Source organism: Sciurus carolinensis, chromosome 7 (assembly GCF_902686445.1).
Source record: "Sciurus carolinensis chromosome 7, mSciCar1.2, whole genome shotgun sequence".
NCBI lineage: Eukaryota > Metazoa > Chordata > Mammalia > Rodentia > Sciuridae > Sciurus > Sciurus carolinensis.
The window spans coordinates 81,663,636-81,684,885 of record NC_062219.1 but is presented as its reverse complement, the minus strand read 5'-3'; the positions used below and the strand labels follow the sequence as shown (position 1 = coordinate 81,684,885).

The following is a 21,250-nucleotide window of genomic DNA, read 5'->3' as shown; positions in this document are numbered from 1 at the left end:
ACAATCTATTCAATGAAATAATATCAGAAAATTTCCCAAATCTGAAGAATGAAATGGAAAACCAAGTACAAGAGGCTTATAGAACTCCAAACATACAAAATTACAACAGACCCACACCAAGGTACATTATTATGAAAATACCTAACATACAAAATAAAGACAGAATTTTAAAGGCCGCGAGAGAAAAGAATCAAATTACATTCAGAGGGAAACCAATAAGAATATCAGCAGATTTTTCAATCCAGACCCTAAAAGCTAGAAGGGCCTGGAACAACATATACCAAGCCCTGAAAGAAAATGGATGCCAACCAAGAATCTTATACCCAGCAAAACTTACCTTCAAATTTGACGATGAAATAAGATCCTTCCATGATAAACAAAAGCTAAAGGAATTTACAAAAAGAAAGCCAGCATTACAGAACATTCTCAGCAAAATATTCCATGAGGAAGAGATGAAAAACAAAGATGCAAATCAGCAACAGGAGGCGCTAGCCTAAAGGAATAGCCAAATAAAGGAGAAACCAAATCATGTCAAAAACAAATATGAGTCAATTGACTGGGAATACAAATCATATCACAATAATAACCCTGAATGTTAATGGCCTGAACTCATCAATCAAAAGACATAGACTGGCAGATTGGATTAAAAAGAAAAATCCAACAATATGCTGCCTGCAAGAGACTCATCTCATAGAAAGAGATATCCATAGACTAAAGGTGAAAGGATGGGAAAAAACATACCATGCACACGGACACAGCAAAAAAGCTGGAGTATCCATCCTCATTTCAGATAAAGTGGATTTCAAACCAAAACTAGTCAGAAGGGACAAAGAAGGACATTACATGCTGCTTAAGGGAAGCATAAATCAGCAAGACATAACAATCATAAATATCTATGCCCCGAACATTGGCTCATCCACGTACGTCAAACAAATCCTTCTCAATTCCAGAAATCAAATAGACCACAACACAATAATACTAGGCGATTTTTAACACACCTCTCTCACCACTGGATAGATCATCCAAACAAAAATTGAATAAAGAAACTATAGATCTCAACAACACAATCAACAATTTAGACTTAACAGACATATATAGAATATACCATCCAACAAAGAACGAATACACTTTCTTCTCAGCAGCCCATGGATCCTTCTCTAAAATAGACCATATTTTATGCCACAAAGCTACTGTTAGCAAATACAAGAAGACAGAGATACTACCTTATACTCTATCAGATCATAATGGATTGAAATTATAAATAAATGACAGAATAAAAAACAGAAACTTCTCTAATACCTGGAGAATAAATAATACACTATTATATGATGAATGGATAACAGAAGACATCAGGAGGGAAATAAAAAAATTCTTAGAAGTAAACGAGAACAAAGACACATCAAATCAAAATCTCTGGGACACTATGAAAGCAGTACTTAGAGGAAGATTTATTTCATGGGGCGCATTCAAAAAAAGAAGTAGAAATCAACAAATAAACGACTTAACACTACAGCTCAAAGCACTAGAAAAAGAAAAGCAGACCAATACCAAAAGTAGTAGAAGACAAGAAATAGTTAAAATCAGAGCCGAAATCAACAAAATTGAAACAAAAGAAACAATTGGAAAAATTAACAAAATAAATAGTTGGTTCTTTGAAAAAATAAATAAAATTGATAAACCCTTAGCCACACTAACAAAGAGAAAGAGGGAGAAAACTCAAGTTACTAAAATTCGGAATGAACAAGGAAACATCACAACAGACACGATTGAAATACAAAACATAATTAGAAGCTATTTCGAAAATCTATACTCCAACAAAACAGAAAACCTCGAAGACATCAACAAATTTCTAGAAACATATGAATTACCTAAACTGAACGAGGAGGACATACACAACTTAAATAAACCAATCTCAAACAATGAAATAGAATAGGTCATCAAAAGCCTACCAACAAAGAAAAGTCCGGGACCAGATGGGTTCTCAGCCGAGTTCTACAAAACCTTTAAAGAAGAGCTCATTCCAATACTCCTCAAACTATTCCATGAAATAGAAGAGGAGGGAACCCTACCAAACTCGTTCTATGAAGCCAATATCACCCTGATACCTAAACCAGACAGAGACACATCGAGGAAAGAAAATTTCAGACCAATATCCTTAATGAACATCGACGCAAAAATTCTAAACAAAATTTTAGCAAATCGCATACAAATATATATTAAAAAGATAGTGCACCACGATCAAGTGGGTTTTATCCCAGGGATGCAAGGTTGGTTCAACATTCGGAAATCAATAAATGTCATTCACCATATCAACAGACTTAAAGTTAAGAATCACATGATTATTTCAATAGATGCAGAAAAAGCATTTGATAAAATACAGCATCCCTTCATGCTCAAAACACTAGAAAAAATTGGGGTAGTGGGAACATTCCTTAACATTATAAAGGCCATCTACGCTAAGCCTATGGCCAATATCATTCTAAATGGTGAAAAACTGAAAGCATTCCCCCTAAAAACTGGAACAAGGCAGGGATGCCCGCTTTCACCACTTCTATTCAACATCGTCCTTGAGACTCTAGCCAGAGCAATTAGACAAACCAAAGAAATTAAAGGGATATGAATAGGAAAAGAAGAACTCAAACTATCCCTGTTCGCTGATGACATGATTATATATTTAGAGGAACCTGGAAATTCCACCAGAAAACTTTTAGAACTCATAAGTGAATTCAGTAAAGTAGCAGGTTACAAGATCAATGCTCATAAATCCAATGCATTTTTATACATAAGTGATGAATCTTCAGATAGAGAAATTAGGAAAACGACCCCATTCACAATAGCATCGAAAAAAATAAAATACTTGGGTATCAATCTCACAAAAGAGGTGAAAGACCTCTACAATGAGAACTACAGAACACTAAAGAAAGAAATTCAAGAAAACCTTAGAAGATGGAAAGATCTCCCATGTTCTTGGATAGGCAGAATTAATATTGTCAAAATGGCTATACTACCTAAAGTGCTATACAGATTCAATGCAATTCCAATTAAAATCCCAATGATGTACCTTACAGAAATAAAGCAAGCAATTATGAAATTCATCTGGAAGAATAAAAAACCTAGAATAGCTAAAGCAATCCTCAGTAGCAAGAGTGAAGCAGGGGGTATTGCAATACCAGATCTTCAACTCTACTACAAAGCAATAGTAACAAAAACGGCATGGTATTGGTACCAAAATAGACAGGTAGATCAATGGTACAGAATAGAGGACATGGACACAAACCCAAATAAATACAATTTTCTCATACTAGACAAAGGTTCCAAAAATATGCAATGGAGAAAAGATAGCCTCTTCAACAAATGGTGCTGGGAAAACTGGAAAACCATATGCAATAGAATGAAATTAAACCCCTATCTCTCACCCTACACAAAACTCAACTCAAAATGGATCCAGGACCTCGGAATCAGACCAGAGACCCTGCATCTTATAGAAGAAAAAGTAGGTCCAAATCTTCAACTTGTTGGCTTAGGATCAGATTTCCTTAACAGGACTCCCATAGCAAAAGAAATAAAAGCAAGAATCAACAACTGGGATAGATTCAAACTAAAAAGCTTTCTCTCAGCAAAGGAAACTATCAGCAATGTGAAGAGAGAGCCTACAGAGTGGGAGAATATCTTTGCCAACCATACTTCAGATAGAGCGCTAATTTCCAGAATCTATAAAGAACTCAAAAAACTCTACACGAAGAATACAAATAATCCAATCAACAAATGGGCTAAGGAAATGAACAGACACTTCACAGAAGATGTACAAGTAATCAACAGATATATGAAAAAATGTTCAACATCCCTAGTAATAAGGGAAATGCAAATCAAAACTACCCTAAGATTTCATCTCACCCCAATTAGAATGGCAATTATCAAGAATACACGCAACAATAGGTGTTGGCGAGGATGTGGTGAAAAAGGAACACTCATACATTGCTGGTGGGGTTGCAAATTAGTGCAGCCACTCTGGAAAGCAGTGTGGAGATTCCTCAGAAAGCTTGGAATGGAAACACCATTTGACCCAGCTATCCCACTCCTTGGCCTATACCCAAAGGACTTAAAAGCAGCATACTACAGAGATACAGCCACATCAATGTTCATTGCTGCTCAATTCACCATAGCCAGATTGTGGAACCAACCTAGATGCCCTTCAGTTGATGAATGGATAAAGAAACTGTGGCATATATATACAATGGAATATTACTCCACCATGAAGAATGATAAAATTATGGCATTTGCAGGCAAATGGATGAAATTGGAGAATATCATGCTAAGTGAGATAAGCCAATCTCAAAAAGCTAAAGGACGAATGATCTCGCTGATAAGCGGATGAAGACATATAATGGGGGGTGGGAGGGGTTAGCATTAGGTTTAGGGTTAGGTTTAGGGTTAGGGATAAGGAGTGTGGTAAGAATGAAGGAAAGAAGGACTGTATAGAGGGAAAAGAGGGGTGGGAGGGGTGGGGGGAAGGGAAAAAAAACTAATCAAACATCATTGCCCTATGTAAATGTATGATTACACAAATGGTATGCCTTGACTCTATGTACAAATAGAGAAACAACATGTATTCCATTTGTATACAATAATAAAAAAAAAAGAAGATACAAAAAAAAAAAAAAAGAATCCAATTACAGAAATGTCTTGTTCCTAGGAATAAGGAGTGTTGGATAAGTAATGCTTATTCTGTTAAGAGCCTTTTAAAGCTCTTAAAAGTTCTTTTTTTTCCATAAGAACTTTTCATTTTAAATTTTTAAATTGGAAAATATCATAAATATGATTTTTTGAATGTCCCAAATTCCTTTATCAGTAGAACCATATTTCCCCACTCCACAGAATTCTGTTCATTCCATGAAGAGGGGCAAAACAGGGAGTCCATCCTTCCCTTGCATAAGGCCACCAGCCTTAGAGGAAGCTCTAGTCCCTGGATGCACAGGGAGCAGTGGGAGGGCAGTGTTATTATGTGAGGGCAAGGACCCATCTGGCTGACTCCCCACACTTTCCTGCCACCTAACACACTGTGGAGCACCCAGGAAGCACCCAAATCTTCAATGGAGAAAAAAAAAAAATTCTCTTTAATAAGAAGACACTTTCAGTCAATTCAATGTCTGCAGCCATAGCAAAGACTTTTGGGGAACTACCAGTTGAATGGATAATGTGGATTTGAGGCTGCCAATTGTAACATTATTACCAAATGAAAAATTCCTGAAAATGAGACCCAATCTGGCTAAGAGGTGGATTTAAGAATAAGCACTATTAATTCAATCTCCAGATTCAACCACTTTTCCAAAGTCAAAGTCAAGTCAAAAAGTAATTTCTTTATGCTTTTAAGCTAGTTTGAGTTTCTACAAAGAGTACTAATGTAAACCCTAAAATATATTTTTTGGATTTTTTTTACATTGAGACTGTTGAATGCAATTTACTACTTGTATAATATAATGTATAATCTGCAACTTATACATTATAATCTGTTAGTCCTAACAGTGAAAATGGGAGTAAACTAAAGTAGCAGCTACTTGGAAAAAGCTTTGTGAGGAATAAATGAACTAAAACAGAATATCAACTGCCATTTTTGGCATTCAACAAACATAAATGTCCTCCCCTTTGCTCAGTGTTTTTCCAAAACAACAACAAAATAGCTAGCATTTGAGTGCTTCTGATTTTAAGCTGGTTTTGTGCATAGCTATCTTGAAGTAGGTTCTCTCATTAGTGATGTCTTACAGGAAAGGAAAAGGTGCAGGCCAGCCTGTTGTTTATCCAAGGAAGCTCAGACTACAGCAGAGCTGGGGTATGAATGATTACATTGTACAGAGTCCTGTGTTTTCTGGATTTTGTTTTCTCTTTGCTGTGAGGCTTTCACCTCCCCTTATATCACTAAACCTGCCTTCAGAAAATTCTTCCAAAGTTTAGAATTTCTACTCTTCTGTGGAAGAGCTCAATTTCACTGCACATTTAATATTGAATAAATAATAAATGCAGGTCTGAGAGGCACAATCTTTTCATACCCCTGTTTCATGATACTATGGAGGGTTAGAAGCTGTTTCTGTTTATGTATTGTGCAAAGTATAGTGTCCATGTGTTAAATATACATACCTTTGCTCTACTTTTTCAATTATTCCCTAAAATAAACTCATAATTAGCCATGATAATAACAGCTAATGTTTACTGAGTGCTTATAATATGCCAGGCAACCAGCCAAACATTAACCTAAGTATTTCATTTACTCAAAACCACCATCAGAAATATTTTATGCTGGGTGCTGTGGCACATGCTGTAATTCAAGCAGTTCGGGAGGCTGAGACAGGAGGATCAAGAGTTCAAAGGCAGCCAGTAAAAGTGAGGTGCTAAGCTACTCGGTGAGACCCTATCTCTAAATAAAATACAAAGTAGGGCTGGGGATGTGGCTCAGTGGTCAAGTGCCCCTGAGTTTAATCTTCAGTACCTAAAAATAAATAAATAAATAAATAAACACAAAAAATAAAAAACACCTAAAAGATCAATACAAGCTGAGGAAGCTCTAGTCCTTGGATGCACAGGGAGCAGTGGGAGGGCAGTGTTATTATGTGAGGGCAAGGACCCATCTGGTTGACTCCCCACACTTTCCTGCCACCTAACACACTGTGGAGCACCCAGGAAGCACCCAAATCTTCAATGGAGAAAAAAAAAAAAATCTCTTTAATAAGAAAACACTTTCAAATTATATAAAAGGGGATGGACATGTATTGTGTAGCACAGAAAATACTTTTAAAGGCCTTCTTTGTTGACAATTTGTGGTATCTTCTTTAATCCTAATTCTTATTGTCACTATGATACAAATTTTCCTTTCCCACTTCCTCAAGCAGATTTGTATGCTCTATCCACCTAATAGCCAGCCAGTGATACCAGAAGCTTAGGGCTACATGCCTGAAAATAAGAGGATGGTCAGAAAAACTGAGTCAGCCTGAAACAAGTTTGTGTTTATTTTATGACCAATTTAATTCTCCAAAACCTCACCCTTTTTTTTTTTTTCATTATGAGCACTATGTGCCATTATGATACATTATGATAGCTATTAAAGAGTGAAAGAATTAATTAAAACTATAATTATCTGATAAGACTAGCATACCTTCTAACCTGACTTAGGGCAAATTCATCTATTTCAACTAAAAATACTGGACAGGAAAAAGAAACATGAATAATGAAATAAAAATTAACCCTGCCATTCCTGTTTCTACTACATATTTCTAAGTAACCTAAGATATCATGCAAATAAAGAGTCATAGTAAGTTTTTAATTTTTATTAACAAGAGTTTTAAGTACAAATAAATTTAACTTGACATTTAGAAAAAATGATTCACTCTCTAAAGTTTGTCCATTAAAAAAAAACCCTGTTCTGTACATTTTAATTTCCAATTTTAATATTTAATGCCATAATGTTTTTAAGTCTACACCTCAATTTTAGGTTTAGTTTTAATAATTGTCTTATTACATCTAGTTAAAGATATCATGTAGAAAAAAAGAAGGGCCTAATTAAAATAACCTGAATAAAAAAACTTTCCTAAAAGGCTTTAGGTCTTTAAAATAAAACGATGTAAAAATTAGAATACTTTTGGCAGAAGATTAGCAGTTATGAACAAAATTATTACATAATAATATTTTATAAATACTGTTGTGTTTTTTTACACATATTAGAATGATTTGCAATGTACTAAATGCAGAGTTTCTGTTCCTAATAAACGACAGGAACACAATTCAGAAGATGATAGGTGGTACATCTTTTAATTAGAGGCCTAAACAGATAAGTCTTATTAAATAAGTCATGAAATGATATTCACTAATAAGCATTTGTAAGAGCTCTAGATACACTAATAATTCTTTCCCCTCATCAGTATACATGCTTAGCATCAGAAACCATACTATGAGCAAATTATACAGATAACTCTTGAAAAAACAGCTCACTTTGGAATAACTGTCAAACTGAAGTTTTTATTCTTCTGTATACACTCTTTCCTCCAATCTTCATTTTAACAGTGTTTTGTCCTTGGTTGGGGTTGTACATTATTAAAAACCAATCACACCCAGCATATTCCTTGGCAGCTGAAGTGAACTGCAAATAACCAAAAGAAAACCAATGCATTTCTACAGAAAACTATCCAACCTACTTTGTAGGGCAGAAGCCCTCCAAAAAAGTCTTTATCCAAGGCTGCTTTAAAATTAGTCTTGTAAGTCCAATTAGTATTACACTATTGTTGTCTCCTTGGTTTGAGGGCAAGCTCAAATCTTAAAAGTATTAAACTTTCCAAATGATACTACTCTGGAAACATAATTGAGTTGAAAATCTTTTCTATTTCTTGTATTTGGTATGAAATCTTACCCCCAGTCACTGAGACATAAAGAATGTATGAGAACAAGGAGAATTACACTGTACCCAGACCTCTGGGAGTCATGCCAGAGAAGAACTGTCCATGTACAGAACTGTCTTCTGAATTCCATCTAAGATGCTAGTAGAATTGTAGTTAAGTGATTTCAGGATATTGTAAAAGAGTAGTGTTTAACTGTGAGTACTTTCAGAGGAATGGGGAGTCCTAATGTTGTCACAGCTACCACTCAAGAATAGCTCAGTCTTGCCACTTAAGACAGGGAGGGACCTTTACCCCTAACCCATAAAAAGCAGGCTTCTACATAGCACCAGATCTCTACCACCTGGGACCTTCCTTTCCCACTACAAAGTCATTCACTCTTAATTTTCATTCAGTAATCAGTGGGAAGATTATATTTAGCTCAGTGAGAATTTGATCAAAATAAATAGGGATAAAAAGTAGAAAATAAATGATTTCCAATGAAGTAAAACTTCCCATACAGCTAGTTTAAGAGATAAAACCTATTTGTAAGTAAAAAGTCAACATGAAGTAAGAGAATCTCTATTTTTGGTTTCACTCAAAAAAGCCTTCTTCATTCCTGGCAAACTACCTATGTCGTGTGGATATACTTTTTAAAAAATACTTTTAAAAAACGTATTTAGCTACTAGAAATCATTCCTTAATGAGGAACTTTTAACATCAAAAAGTCTAAATGTTTATCATAAATACTGTATTAAAATATGTTAATATTTACAATTCAAAAAAGTATACTCTAGTCAGTCATCTCAGTGCTACTTCTTCAATTTCATCTTCTACAGAATCAACTGCTTTTACTGCTGGTTTATTGTTTGCATGCTTTAATCGATGTCTATTTGAATTAAAACTTTTTCCTTCACCAAGGAAATAGTCTTCATCTTCATCATGCTCTCTACCCCTGCTGCTTTTATCTCCAGGGAGAAGATTTAGAGAGTCAAAGTCTCCTTTGCTGGCAGCCAGAGAACTTGGGTTACTGCTTTTAGAGGAAATGGGACTGCTGCCACTGGTACCAAATAGCTGTTCCATCAAATTGGCTTTTTTCTCTTTTCTTGCAATGAAATCCGCACTGTCTTTACTAAGGTCTTCCATACTGGTTTTTTTGAAATCCAAAAGGCCACTTTTTTGGCTGAATGGATTTGACTTCCCTGATGTTTTTGCAAATGAAGGCACATAGCTACCAAATGCAAATTCATTTGGAGAGGTTGGACTTCTAATATTTCCTAAATTCCGACCCTCTACTTTTGGAGTTAAAAAACTGATGTCTTGCATATGATGCCCATTAAATAATCTCTCTGTGGATTCAGAGAACACGTATGTTTTGGAGTTTTTCTCTGAGGAATGCAGTTTTGATCCCAAATCAGGTATTAATGGCAAAAGAGGGCATTTTAGATTCTGAGAATCTTGAAGTTCTCTGTTGATTTCATTCAGTTTAGCAAGAAGCATTTCTCTCTTCAGTCTTTCTTCTTCTTCTTCTTCTTCCAATTTATCAATACGTTGAATCTGATACATTTCCACTTGGTATCTTCCAGTCTCCAACTCAGGCTTTTCTTCTCCCTCTTTCTGCTTTTTATTGAGTTCTTCTCTTTCCCATTCTGTATGAAATAAAAAATTATTAATGGCATTTTATAGCAGTCAATATTTTTAAAAAAGAAAAAATAAATACCATATTTTATAACACAACCATTTTTATCTAATTTTGGTATTAAAATAGGGTTTAGATGGACATCGTAATATTTCACTTCTATACTTGATTTTCAGAAATAATATATTTAATGTGTACTTCATTTAAGAATCACACTTATAGAAACTTTTTTGTTCTTCAAGGTAGGGATAAGGAAAGTTCTAGTTTTTTTAAATAACTGATATGATGCTATACATTTCATGGTGGGTGGTAGGATGGATGCAATGAAGCAAAGATTTCTAAAGATAAGTTAAATCCTTGGATGTCAAATCCTGAGGACACAACACCACATAAACACACAACACCACAAAAACATAGTGTTTGACAGGAGATGCATTAAGTTAAATTTAAGAGGAGATTTGAAAATAAAGAACATTCTATTTTTAAAAATGTGTTGTACTCATCAAAAATGGTAATCTCACAAAATAAAAACAAAGAATTTGCTCCAGAGTAAAGAAAGCTGAAGAGATATAAAAATCAGATGCAATTTATGATTGTATTCTGGATGGAAGAAAATGCTATAAAGAACAATATTTTGTCTACTGACAAAATCACAATATGCCAATAGATTAAATAAAAGTTAAGAGTTAATAACTGTATTGGGAAAATGTAAGATAATGTCTTTGGGAAAAATACAAATGGAAGTATTTAAGGAGATAGGCATGAGGTATATACAGTTCACTCTTAAACAGTTTTTTTTTTTTTTTGGCTATTCATGCCACTTCCTATAATTTTGAAGTTATTTTCAAAATTAGACATTAAAAATACTAAAATATGCAAGAATACTACAAATGTGTTAATATCGGTAAATGGCACATATTCTGATTAATGTCAGAGATCAATCCATATAGATTCAAAGAAAAAAGTAGTCAAAAGGACAAAGACAAATGACAGTCTTCTGTTATTTTATTCCTTTTTCCTGTTACCTAGATGGAACTGACCATAATACCTAATTTTCTGTTCTGTAGTTTAACATGTGAAAGCATCTTGCTCTGTCCATTAGCCAACAGTGATGTAAATATAGCTTCTATTTCAACAGTTACACTGTTTTTAAGCAACCATTGGGTCATGATTTTATGTTCCATGAATGTCCATGAAAGAAAAAAGAAAAAATTTCTTTATAAGCAGCTACTATACAACTAATGGAAATAGAATACATTCAAAACATTAGAGTTGAGCTGAGGCTGTAGCTCAGTGATGGAGCACTTGCCTAGCCTGTACAGATAGGCCCTGGGTTCAATCCCCAAAGTGACAAAAAATAAATAAATAAATAAAAGATTAAAGCCTGGGATCCCTCTTGCCCATACCTTTATGACATTTAATATAGATGAAAATGAAAGTATTCCTGAACTGCATTTCAGTGCCTGAGCTTATATGAATTGGTTCATCAAACTTCCACATAATGATTGAACACATTAAAGACTTACTTTACACATTAAAATCAAATAAAGAGGGGCTGGGATTGCAGCTCAGTCTCACCTAGAATGTGTGAGGTTCGGCACCACTTAAAATAAATAAATAAAATAAAGGCATAGTGTCCACCTACAACTAAAAATTTTTTTAAAAATCGAATAAGGATTGCAAGGATACATTCAGGTCCTCATAATTCATTTTACATTTAAATTCCATGGAACAGAGTCCCAAGGCTGAATCAATAAAGAAAGCTACCTTTCAGTTATTTCTTCATCTAGTTTTAGTTCATACACAAAGAATTTTTCCCCTTCATCTGAATTCTGTTTCATCTGAATTTTCTGAAGGTAACTTGTTCTTTCTGTAACCCCAAATAGTGGGTGAAGGTCAATATGTTTATTTCCTTAATAACAGCATTCAAATGGTTGTGACTCCTGATACACCACTGCACCGACCTTTTCTTGTTCTGTGTAACCAATTCATGGTTCAGCTGGACAATATTAAAGGACCCTAACCATTTCTTTCCCTAGGGATGCTGGCTCATTACTTGCTTAACAAAGTCTTTTTCTTACCGTCCTTTAGTTTCTCGATCTCCTGTTTCACAATTTGTAGTCCCTGATCTTTAATGCATTTTTCTTCTTCATTCACAATTGGGTTTAGAATTCCTGCTTCTTCATGTTTATCTTGCTCTTGGAATTCCAGATTCTATTATTCATTTAAAAAATGTAAATTCACAAAATAGAAAAGGGGAAATACTATTTAAATATCATAGATTTATCTTTCATTAAGTTAGAAATTAAAGCAAAATTTCACCTTTAATGAATCAGCAAATCACAAGTTATTGTGCTTTGAAAGATGATTCATAAACACACAGGATCATTTCTTACTTTAAATTTTTAAAGAAGCATTTATGAGACATATCAGAACCAATATAATGGAAGCAAATCCAACATCCTGCATAAAATTCTGAAAAGCTGCAGAAGTATCTTTGTACATTTTCACTGCAAAATTTGATAATTTGGTTAACCAGAAATGGCTAGTAGCCAATTATGATAGCCAACTGAGATGTTACCTATTAATAGTGAAGACTAGTTTAGTAGATAATTATCTCCTGGTACACATTTTGACTAAGAACAGAATTCCCTTGAGTTTCAGCAGGGCACAGGGCTGCTCTGTTGGATACTACATTTGCTAGCCTCCCTTGTACCTAGACAAGACCAATGGGGGTGTGATTAGGAATGTGTGTGCAACTTCTGATCACATTCATAAAACTGCTTGCCCTCTACTTGATTAATCCCTTTTTTTAGGATGGTAAGTCAGTTCCAAAAATATAGAAGATGACTATACTCTAAAATGCAAGACCAGTAAAACAGAGTGACTACCACAAAAAAAGCTGTATACTAATCCTGGACTACCCATTTGACTTCAGTCTATTATAAGAGAAAGGAACTTGTTATCTTATTTTGGCCACCATATTTGTCATAGCAAGTTAACCTGTACTCTAACTAAGCTATCACTTGCTAAGGACTTTTAACAGTGATATGCTCAGTCTTAAGAGCTTTAGAAAATTCCTCATTAGTCTCCACAACCCTGAAAATTAACTCATTCCATTTTATAGATGAGGAAATTGAGACTCTAAGGAGTTAAACAACTAAAATGTTATAAGCCATAATTTTAAAAGCAGAGCAAATTCTAAAGCTATGTTCTTTTCACAATACCAGGTTGCTAATGCTCCTGATGAATCTTTTAATACTTTTAAAGAATTACTCCGTATTCTATACAATTTCAAAGACATAACATGATCTAGTCTCAATTAAGATAGGGTAAATACAGGAAAAAATAGCAAGTACAACTTATGTGTCTGAGTTTTTATAAAACAAAAATGAAATTAAAAACTAGAGTACACTGAGGATCTAAATCAGTCCATCCTTTCTGATTTATATCTTAAGAAGAGATGTCATGCACTGGGAAACTTTATAAGGCACAAAAAATACAACATTATATGAAATGTTCTGAATTCATGAAATACTGTTTTCTTGAATTGTAAACATTAAAGATAAAAGCCTCTTAGAGAAAGGGATCTGCAAGTGATTCAGTATGAAAAGTCCTTTTAAATGAAGGATTCCCTAAGTTCCACTCTTAATTTGAATGGTATAAAGTCAGATTCCATCCTTGTTCAGCATTCAGTTAACCTATAAAATTCTCCTATATGAGGCCCCAAAACATTAAATCTAGTCAAATTCTAAAAAAAAAAAATCACTTGAAAACTGTAGTTTGCTACTAAAAGCACTGAGGGTTTTCTGAGGATATATAAGCAGATAAAAGAATCTTTGAAGGCAAATTTTTCTATATTACCTCCAACCTAGAAGGAACAATCAATCTCCCTGAAGCATCTGAAAAATGCTATGTGATTCAATCCAAAAGAATTTAATAAAACACAAAGATGTTAACTCTTTCCCTTTAAAAGGCTAGTTGAATATTCATATGGATGTAGTACTAGCTCCACTGCTGAAATTTTAAAACATTTGATACTATGATTTTAGGGGCAACTTTAAACCCTGAGTTTGGTACATAATCAGATATTGCTAAACTCACCAAAGTAAGATGTTCTGGTTCTTCCCATTTATTTTCACAACTCATAATTGTTTGTGGTGTTACAGGTAATTCTTCCAGCTCACAGTCTTCAATTGTTTGTACTTCTTTTGTACACAGGTCTGTAAAATCGCTCTGGCATGCAGCTATCATGAAAATAATAAAAGAATTTTTCTAATCCCACTGAACAATGGTAAGATACATAGAATTCAACCTGTATATGTTCATCATCTAAATGAGATACTGCATGTTTTGCTCAGCCCAACAAATACACATTATTACTATTTTTGTTTCTAAGATATACAGGTAATTATGTGATTTGGGGGTAGTTCCGACTAAATGCTATCAAACTTTTGCAGGTTTTTTTTTTTTTTGGTATGGGGGATTGAACATCAGGGGCACGACCCCTGAGCCACATTCCCAGCCATATTAGAGACAAGGTCTCACTGAGTCGCTTAGTGCCTCACTTTTGCTGAGGCTGGTTTTGAACTTGTGATCTACTGTCTCAGTCTCATGAGGCATATACCACTGTGCCTGGCAACTTTTACAAATTTTATGTTTTAAAAAACTCTTGCAATTCATAGAATTACACTTTTGTTAAAAAAAAAAAAAAAAAAACAACTATGCACAATAATGCTAAGTATTTATAAATGAAATGAGATGATATCTGGGATTTGCTTTAATATATTCTAGAAAAAATAGGAAAAAGATTAAATAAAAGGTGGCTCAGTGGTCAAGTACCCCTGAGTTCAATCCCCAGGATCAGAAAAAAAAAAAAAAATTGGTAAAAGGGTAACTGTTAATGGTTCATTATGCCATTCTCTCTATTTTGGGCATGTTTATATATTTTCGTAAATTTTAAAAATTACTATAAGAATTTTTCAAAAACTCAAGAAAGACTTAATTTTAATGACCTCTCTTCAGGGGAAAAAAACTGATGAAAGGATTTCTGAAAACTATAATGAAACAAACTAAAACAATGAATTTAATTTAAATGTATTTCAATAAGGTTGTTTATTGTTCTTTCTTTCTTCAAAATTAATTTATTTTATTAATAAATAATAGCTACAATATCAGTTTTCAATAATAATGTCTACCATACCATTCTTCCTTGGTGTAATTTCTTTTTCTTTCTTTGGAAAAGACTTTGGCAGGCGATTAGAATATATGTTTTTTATGTCCAGTTCTCTCTCCTTTTCCTGAAAACAAAACCAATACAATGAAATGAGGGTGTCACTTTATCAATCAGCATTTTCCTTACCAAACTGAAATAAACCTACAGCTCAGCTTCCCTTTTTAACTAGCAAACATAGAAAAAAATGTCTTTAGTACATTTAGATTAGGGAAGAACAATGATTTTTCCTATGAAGTTCAATGTTCTTGATCATTCTGGGGCTATGATTCTGAAAAATTGATTAACAAAAAGAAAACTATGTAAGATAATGAATGATTTTGCACAATTCTGCACAAAATTTCAATTCATCAATTTCAATTCATTCATTAGATAAAATTAAGAATATTAGCAACATTAAATTTTTGAATGATTCTTCTAAACACTATAAAAATCAAAGGCATTATTTAAAGCAACATGTAAAAATAATCATGTGGTTATCTGAGGAAGAACACTGTATCACGCTCCCTCTGCCCGCAGAGAGAGACACGACAAACGTCTGAAGCTTTGGAAGTTTATTGCGTACAGTCTTCCTTTCTTTCCTTCTTTTCTATCCCTTTCTCTTGCTCTCTTTCCCTCTCCTGCACTTCACTCTTCTCCCGCTCGGCTCTCGCCTGCTCCGGCCGCTTCGTTTCTCCCACTCGGCTCACGCCCGCTTGCACGCCTCTACTCCCAGCTTCTACTCCTACTCTCAGTTTCTTCTCTCTTTTCTTTCTCTTGCTCTCTTTCCCTCCGCTTAACTCTCGCCTGCGCTGGTCGATCCGCTTCTCCGCTTCTACCCCTACTCTCAGCCTCTTCTCTCAGCTTCTGCTCTCAGCTTCTGCTCTCAGCTTCTGCTCTCAGCTTCTTCTCCTACCCCCAGCTTCTTCCCTCAGCTTCTGCTCTCAGCTTCTGCTCCTACTCCCAGCTTCTTCTCCTTACTCCCAGCTTCTTCCTCAGCTTCTTCTGCTACTCCCCCGCCCATCAAGCTTATATACACTTCAACCAATCAGGGGAGAGCACACGAGGTAAACGCGCGGACAGCTGCAGGTATAGAATAGGTAAACGAGGGGGGCATGCTCTAATCACATCGTTAACTAGCCAATCATTGGAATTCGCTGGTTGTTTACTGTATAGCTGGCCGCTTTTGGCTCAGCGTCAGGCGCCATCTTGACCGTGCTCAAGGCTGGGGGTCCTGGAAACCCCGACAACACTGTATTGTTTTTTCCACTTTTTTGTTGATGCATTATAGTTGTACATAATGATGGGATTGTTGTTACACATTTGTACATGCACACAATATAACAACATAATTTGGTCAATATCACTCCTCAACACTTCCCTCCTCCTTCCCAACTCCCACCCCTTGATCCCTTTCCTCTATCGATTGCCCTTTGATTTTTCATGAGATCCCCACTGCTCCCTTTTCTTTTCCTTTTTCCTCTCTAGCTTCCACATATGAGAGAAAACACAGGACCTTGACCACCTGAGTTTGACTTATTTCACTTAATGGAACGGTTTCTAGTTTCAAGCATTTCCTGCAAATGACATAATTTCATTTTTCTTCATGTAAAAAAATGAAATAAAACTCCATTGTGCATATATATACCACATCTTTATCCAATCATTCATTAATAGACACCTAGGCTGGTTCCATAGTTTGGCTATTGTGATTGTGCTACTGTAAACATGGGTATGGATGTATCACTGTAGTGTGATGACTTTAATTCTTTAGAATAAATACTGAGGAATGGTTTATCTGGGTCATGTAGTGGTGGTCCCATGCCTAGTCTTTTGAGGAACCTTCATACTGATTTCCATAGTGGTTGTACTAATTTACAATTCTACCAACAGTGTAAAAGTAGAACACTGGATTATTTAATCAGTTAACACAAATGGTAGTTCCTTAATACAGTTTTCTTCCAGGATTTAACAACTTATTTTACATTGTTCTTAACGAGTTGTAATAATTACATCAAAACCTTTTCCTTCTAAGTGCCAAAGGTAATAATAGAATCTTGTAAATTATATCATACCAACTTAAAAACATGAATAGTAAGGATGTTTTAAAATACTGGGTTTTCATCAAGTTTATATTACAGAGAAAATAATACCATTTAATGTAAAGTGCTTACCTTTAATTTGTGATATAGTCGTTGTAACTCCTTTTGAAGAACTTTATTTTCATCATGAGCCTCATATGCCCTTTTCCTTTCAGCAAGCAACTGTCGTTGAAAACTGTTAGTACTTAGTTCAAGGTTTTTCGATAATTCCTAGGTATACAAATGATATTAATTTCAAAAACAGTATTAATCAAAAGAATCCAATAGTAAAACATAGCACTTAGCAGTGTCAAAATGATGTTTTTAGTGGTTCTGTACAAGACATAAAATTAGGCTGAACTTCATAAACATAAACTGGGAAATAGATTACCAATGATTTAATAAGAACCTAGTTTATTATTTATTTAATCATTTTTCACAGTGATTTGTAAATATATTCCTAAGCATTTGAAGCACACACACACAGAGCAAAAAGATAGCCGAAGAATGTGATAAGCAGCACAGGCTTTCAGAAATTATTGCTTGGGCAAATTGGTTAAATACCAAGATAGCTAAAATTACAGCACGCTCTTCAAGGTGCAGAGTAATCAGAATGCTTCTCTAAATAAAAACAACAGCTATTACCATTGTCTTTAAATATCTCCCATGAATTTTATGGAAGTATTTAAGCTAAAATATTTTCCTTTAAAATAACTTGTCAAGATACCATGCCTAACTTCTGAATGAAAAAAAAATAAACAAACATGCTTTTTATACACAAAAAAAGTATTACAAAAATCACAAAGAACACGCCTGTAATTCCAGTGGCTCAGGAGGCTGAGGCAGGAAGATCAAAAATTCAAAGCCTCAATAATTCAACAATTTAGCAAGGCCCTAGGCAACTCAGCAAGACCCTGTCTCTAAATAAAATATAAAAAAGGGTTAGGGATGTGGCTCAGTGGTCAAGTGCCCCTGAGTTCAATCCCCAATAGCAAAAACAACAACAACGAAGAATTACAGTATTCTTTAAATTATTATAAAATTACAAAGAAAATCAGAAAATAAAACACAGTTGTAAATCCATTATCCTGTGATCACGACAGCCAATATTTTAGTGTATATAATTTATGACTTTTATATATTTTCCTAAGTAATACAAATGCCTAAGCCAACAGACTTTTAATACCACAATTTTTTAAATGGAATACTATTCTATCTCTGGACTATCATAACTTACTTAACTAAATTCTGCTGTTCACCACTAAGGTGTTCCAATTTTTCCTGTAGTGAATATCCTAGCATATATAACTTCAAACATATCTTTTATTATTTCCCCAGGGTAAATATTAAAGAAATTTTCTTAGACTTTATTGAAATTAAGAATCCCTGCTCTTTGAAAGAAACTGTTAAGAGACTGAAAAGATAAAACATAGTTTGAGAAAAATACATACAAATCATATGCTACAGTATGTATCAAGAAAAAATGTGTACGCATATATGTATGTGTTACAAAATTCAGTAGTTAGAAACTAAACAGCTCAGTTAAAAATGGAGGAAATAGTTTGAACAGATAATTCACCACAGGAGATATAGAGACAAGCACAAAGAATGATGCCTTAATATCATCAGCCAAAATGAATATGCAAATTAAAGCCAAAATGAAACATTTCCTATCAAAATGTCTAAAACTAGAAAAACCTTGGCATACAAAATGTTGGTAAGGATGAGCAGCAAGCAGAACTCATATACTTTTGGTTGAAAGGTAAAATGGTACAACCATTTTGAAAAAGTGGGCAGTAAACATATACCTACTATATAATAGTCATTTTACACTTAGGACTTTAACCTAGAGAAATAAATGTCCATAAAAAAGACTTTTGCATGAATGTTCATACTACCTTTATTTATAGTAGTCCCCAAATAGAAACAACACAAATGTATACCAACAGGTTAATGAATACACAAAAATGGTATATTTCTATTACTCAGCAATAAAAAAGAATGAACAATTAATACATGCAACAATATATTTTAATCTCAAAATAATTTTGCTGAACGAAAGAAGCCAGGCATTAAACAATGCATATTGTATGACTTCACTAAATGCAAACTAATTTATAGGAACCTAAGTGAAGGTGGGTAGGGATTGGAAAAAGGAAGAGCAAATAAAGGGGCATTTGGAGAACATTACACATGAGAAAAGGTAGTAAAACTGAAGTTTACAATTAAAAAACAGCTTGTGGGTTGCTAGATACTTGTACAATTTTAAGGCTTTTGAAAAGTATCACCAAAATGCCCTCAGGTTTTAACAATTTATTCTTTTCAAAGCCTGGTAGCTTTTATTTTATTACATTCTTATAATAACTGGACATTGTAATTCTTTATCAGATTGACCAAAAAAATAAATAAATAAATAAAAGGATTCAATTATTTTAATTTGTATTTCTCTGATTACTACTAAAGTTAATTTTCGTGTTTATGGGCCATCCCTATTTTTCTTATTTATTTTAAATTTTGGTACTGGTGATTAAGGTCAGGGGTACCACTAAGCTACAGTCACAGTTCTTTCTATTTTTTATTTTGATAGAGGATCTCTCTAAATTGCGAGAGCTGTTACGGAAAGCTCAGTCCTTGTCCCCTTGTCCCTGATGCTAATTAAATAAGCAGGGCAGGATTTTGAGAAAAAGGCAAAAGAAGGTATATTGTTTTGCTAGCAAAGAGAAGCACAGGAACTTCTATCCCAGAGGCTGTGATTATGCCCATGGGGGAGAACAGAGGGTTTTTAAAGAGGATTCACAGGCTACATTCCAGGTTGCTGGAGTGCCCTGATGATATGCTGAAAGTCACTCATTAATTTGGGAGATAGTGGCTTCCTAAATCTTTCAGGGACATCTTCCTGTTGTTAGTGTGTGCTCAAGGACAGATAACTAGACCCAAAATAGGGAAGAAAAAATAACCCTGTCTCCCTAATCCTGTTAGGGAGGGAGAAGAAAGAGAAAAACAAACAAACAAACCATGTCCCTTTTAAAATAAGCCTCAGTGGCAGAGCCTGAAAGGCTATATTTAAAGCTTGAGGTGGACCACTGTTAAAAGACTGGCCTCAAACTTGAAATCCTACCTCTGCCTGCCAAGTTGCTAAGATTATAGGTGTGTGCTACTGTGCCTGGCTGACCATCAGTATTCTTGATCAACTGCTTTTCATTTTTTTTAAATTTTTACTTTTACAGACTGCATTTTGACTCATTGTACACAAATGGGGTACAACTTTTCATTTCTATGGTTGTACACAATGTTCAACTGCTTTCTTTTATAATATAATAGCAATCTAAGATAATGATAAAAATGTGAAGAAAAATACATTAAAAAACACGAAATATGGGAAAAATAATCAGAAAAACAAAAAGGCTAAGAACTTTCCAAATCTAAAGACAGGAGAAGAAAGATGGAGTTGGAAAAACCATCATGAGAAAAATTGGGAAAGGGAAGAATTTCAGCAGATACGAAATTTTGATATGGACTAACATTTACATATCTTAAAGCAGCTCCCCATAAACTGCTTATTGGTTTGAATGAAAGGGGAAGAACAGTCATTGTCCATCCATGCTGGATAAATGAAGTAACATTTGGCCAGGCGAGCTAAATGAACATTACCAGTGAAGGAGAAAGAGGGTCATCATGTGCCTCTAGATGTGATATCCTAAGGAGGAGATAAGGAAAAAGGTGGGCAAGATGCCTGAAGAGAAGTAACTAGTACTCATCTGTTCCTCCACAAAGAAGAACCAAAGCAACACGTGTACAGCTGCATATGGAAGTGGATAACCACAGGAGAACACTGTAATTCAACAGTTGAAAATGGAAACACTGCAAAATCCAGAGACCCAGTACAGAAGCACAAGAGAAATAAATCGCCCATCACTGCCCCACAACCAGGGGAGGGAAAGTTTCCCCTCTGCACCAGTAA

General features: G+C 34.5%; 1 protein-coding gene and 1 long non-coding RNA gene across 3 annotated transcripts in view; one reads left to right on the top strand and one right to left on the bottom strand.

Annotated features, from left to right (window-relative positions):
• The window catches only part of LOC124988365 (uncharacterized), a 55,177-nt gene that overhangs the window by 26,378 nt on the left and 7,549 nt on the right, over window positions 1-21,250 (top strand). The window contains exon 2 of the long non-coding RNA XR_007109422.1: window positions 14,218-14,290. This is a non-coding gene — a long non-coding RNA (uncharacterized LOC124988365). The remainder of the gene's footprint in view (window positions 1-14,217; window positions 14,291-21,250) is intronic.
• Lca5 (lebercilin LCA5) overlaps window positions 7,063-21,250 on the bottom strand; it is a 72,325-nt gene continuing 58,137 nt past the window's right edge. For both annotated transcript variants that reach the window (XM_047557808.1, XM_047557809.1), the window contains exons 4-8: window positions 17,383-17,520; window positions 15,200-15,296; window positions 14,101-14,243; window positions 12,078-12,210; window positions 7,063-10,006 (exon numbers count right to left, since the gene is read on the bottom strand). In XM_047557808.1, coding sequence (XP_047413764.1) covers window positions 9,159-10,006; window positions 12,078-12,210; window positions 14,101-14,243; window positions 15,200-15,296; window positions 17,383-17,520 — 1,359 coding nt within the window. In that variant the 3' untranslated portion in view covers window positions 7,063-9,158. The remainder of the gene's footprint in view (window positions 10,007-12,077; window positions 12,211-14,100; window positions 14,244-15,199; window positions 15,297-17,382; window positions 17,521-21,250) is intronic.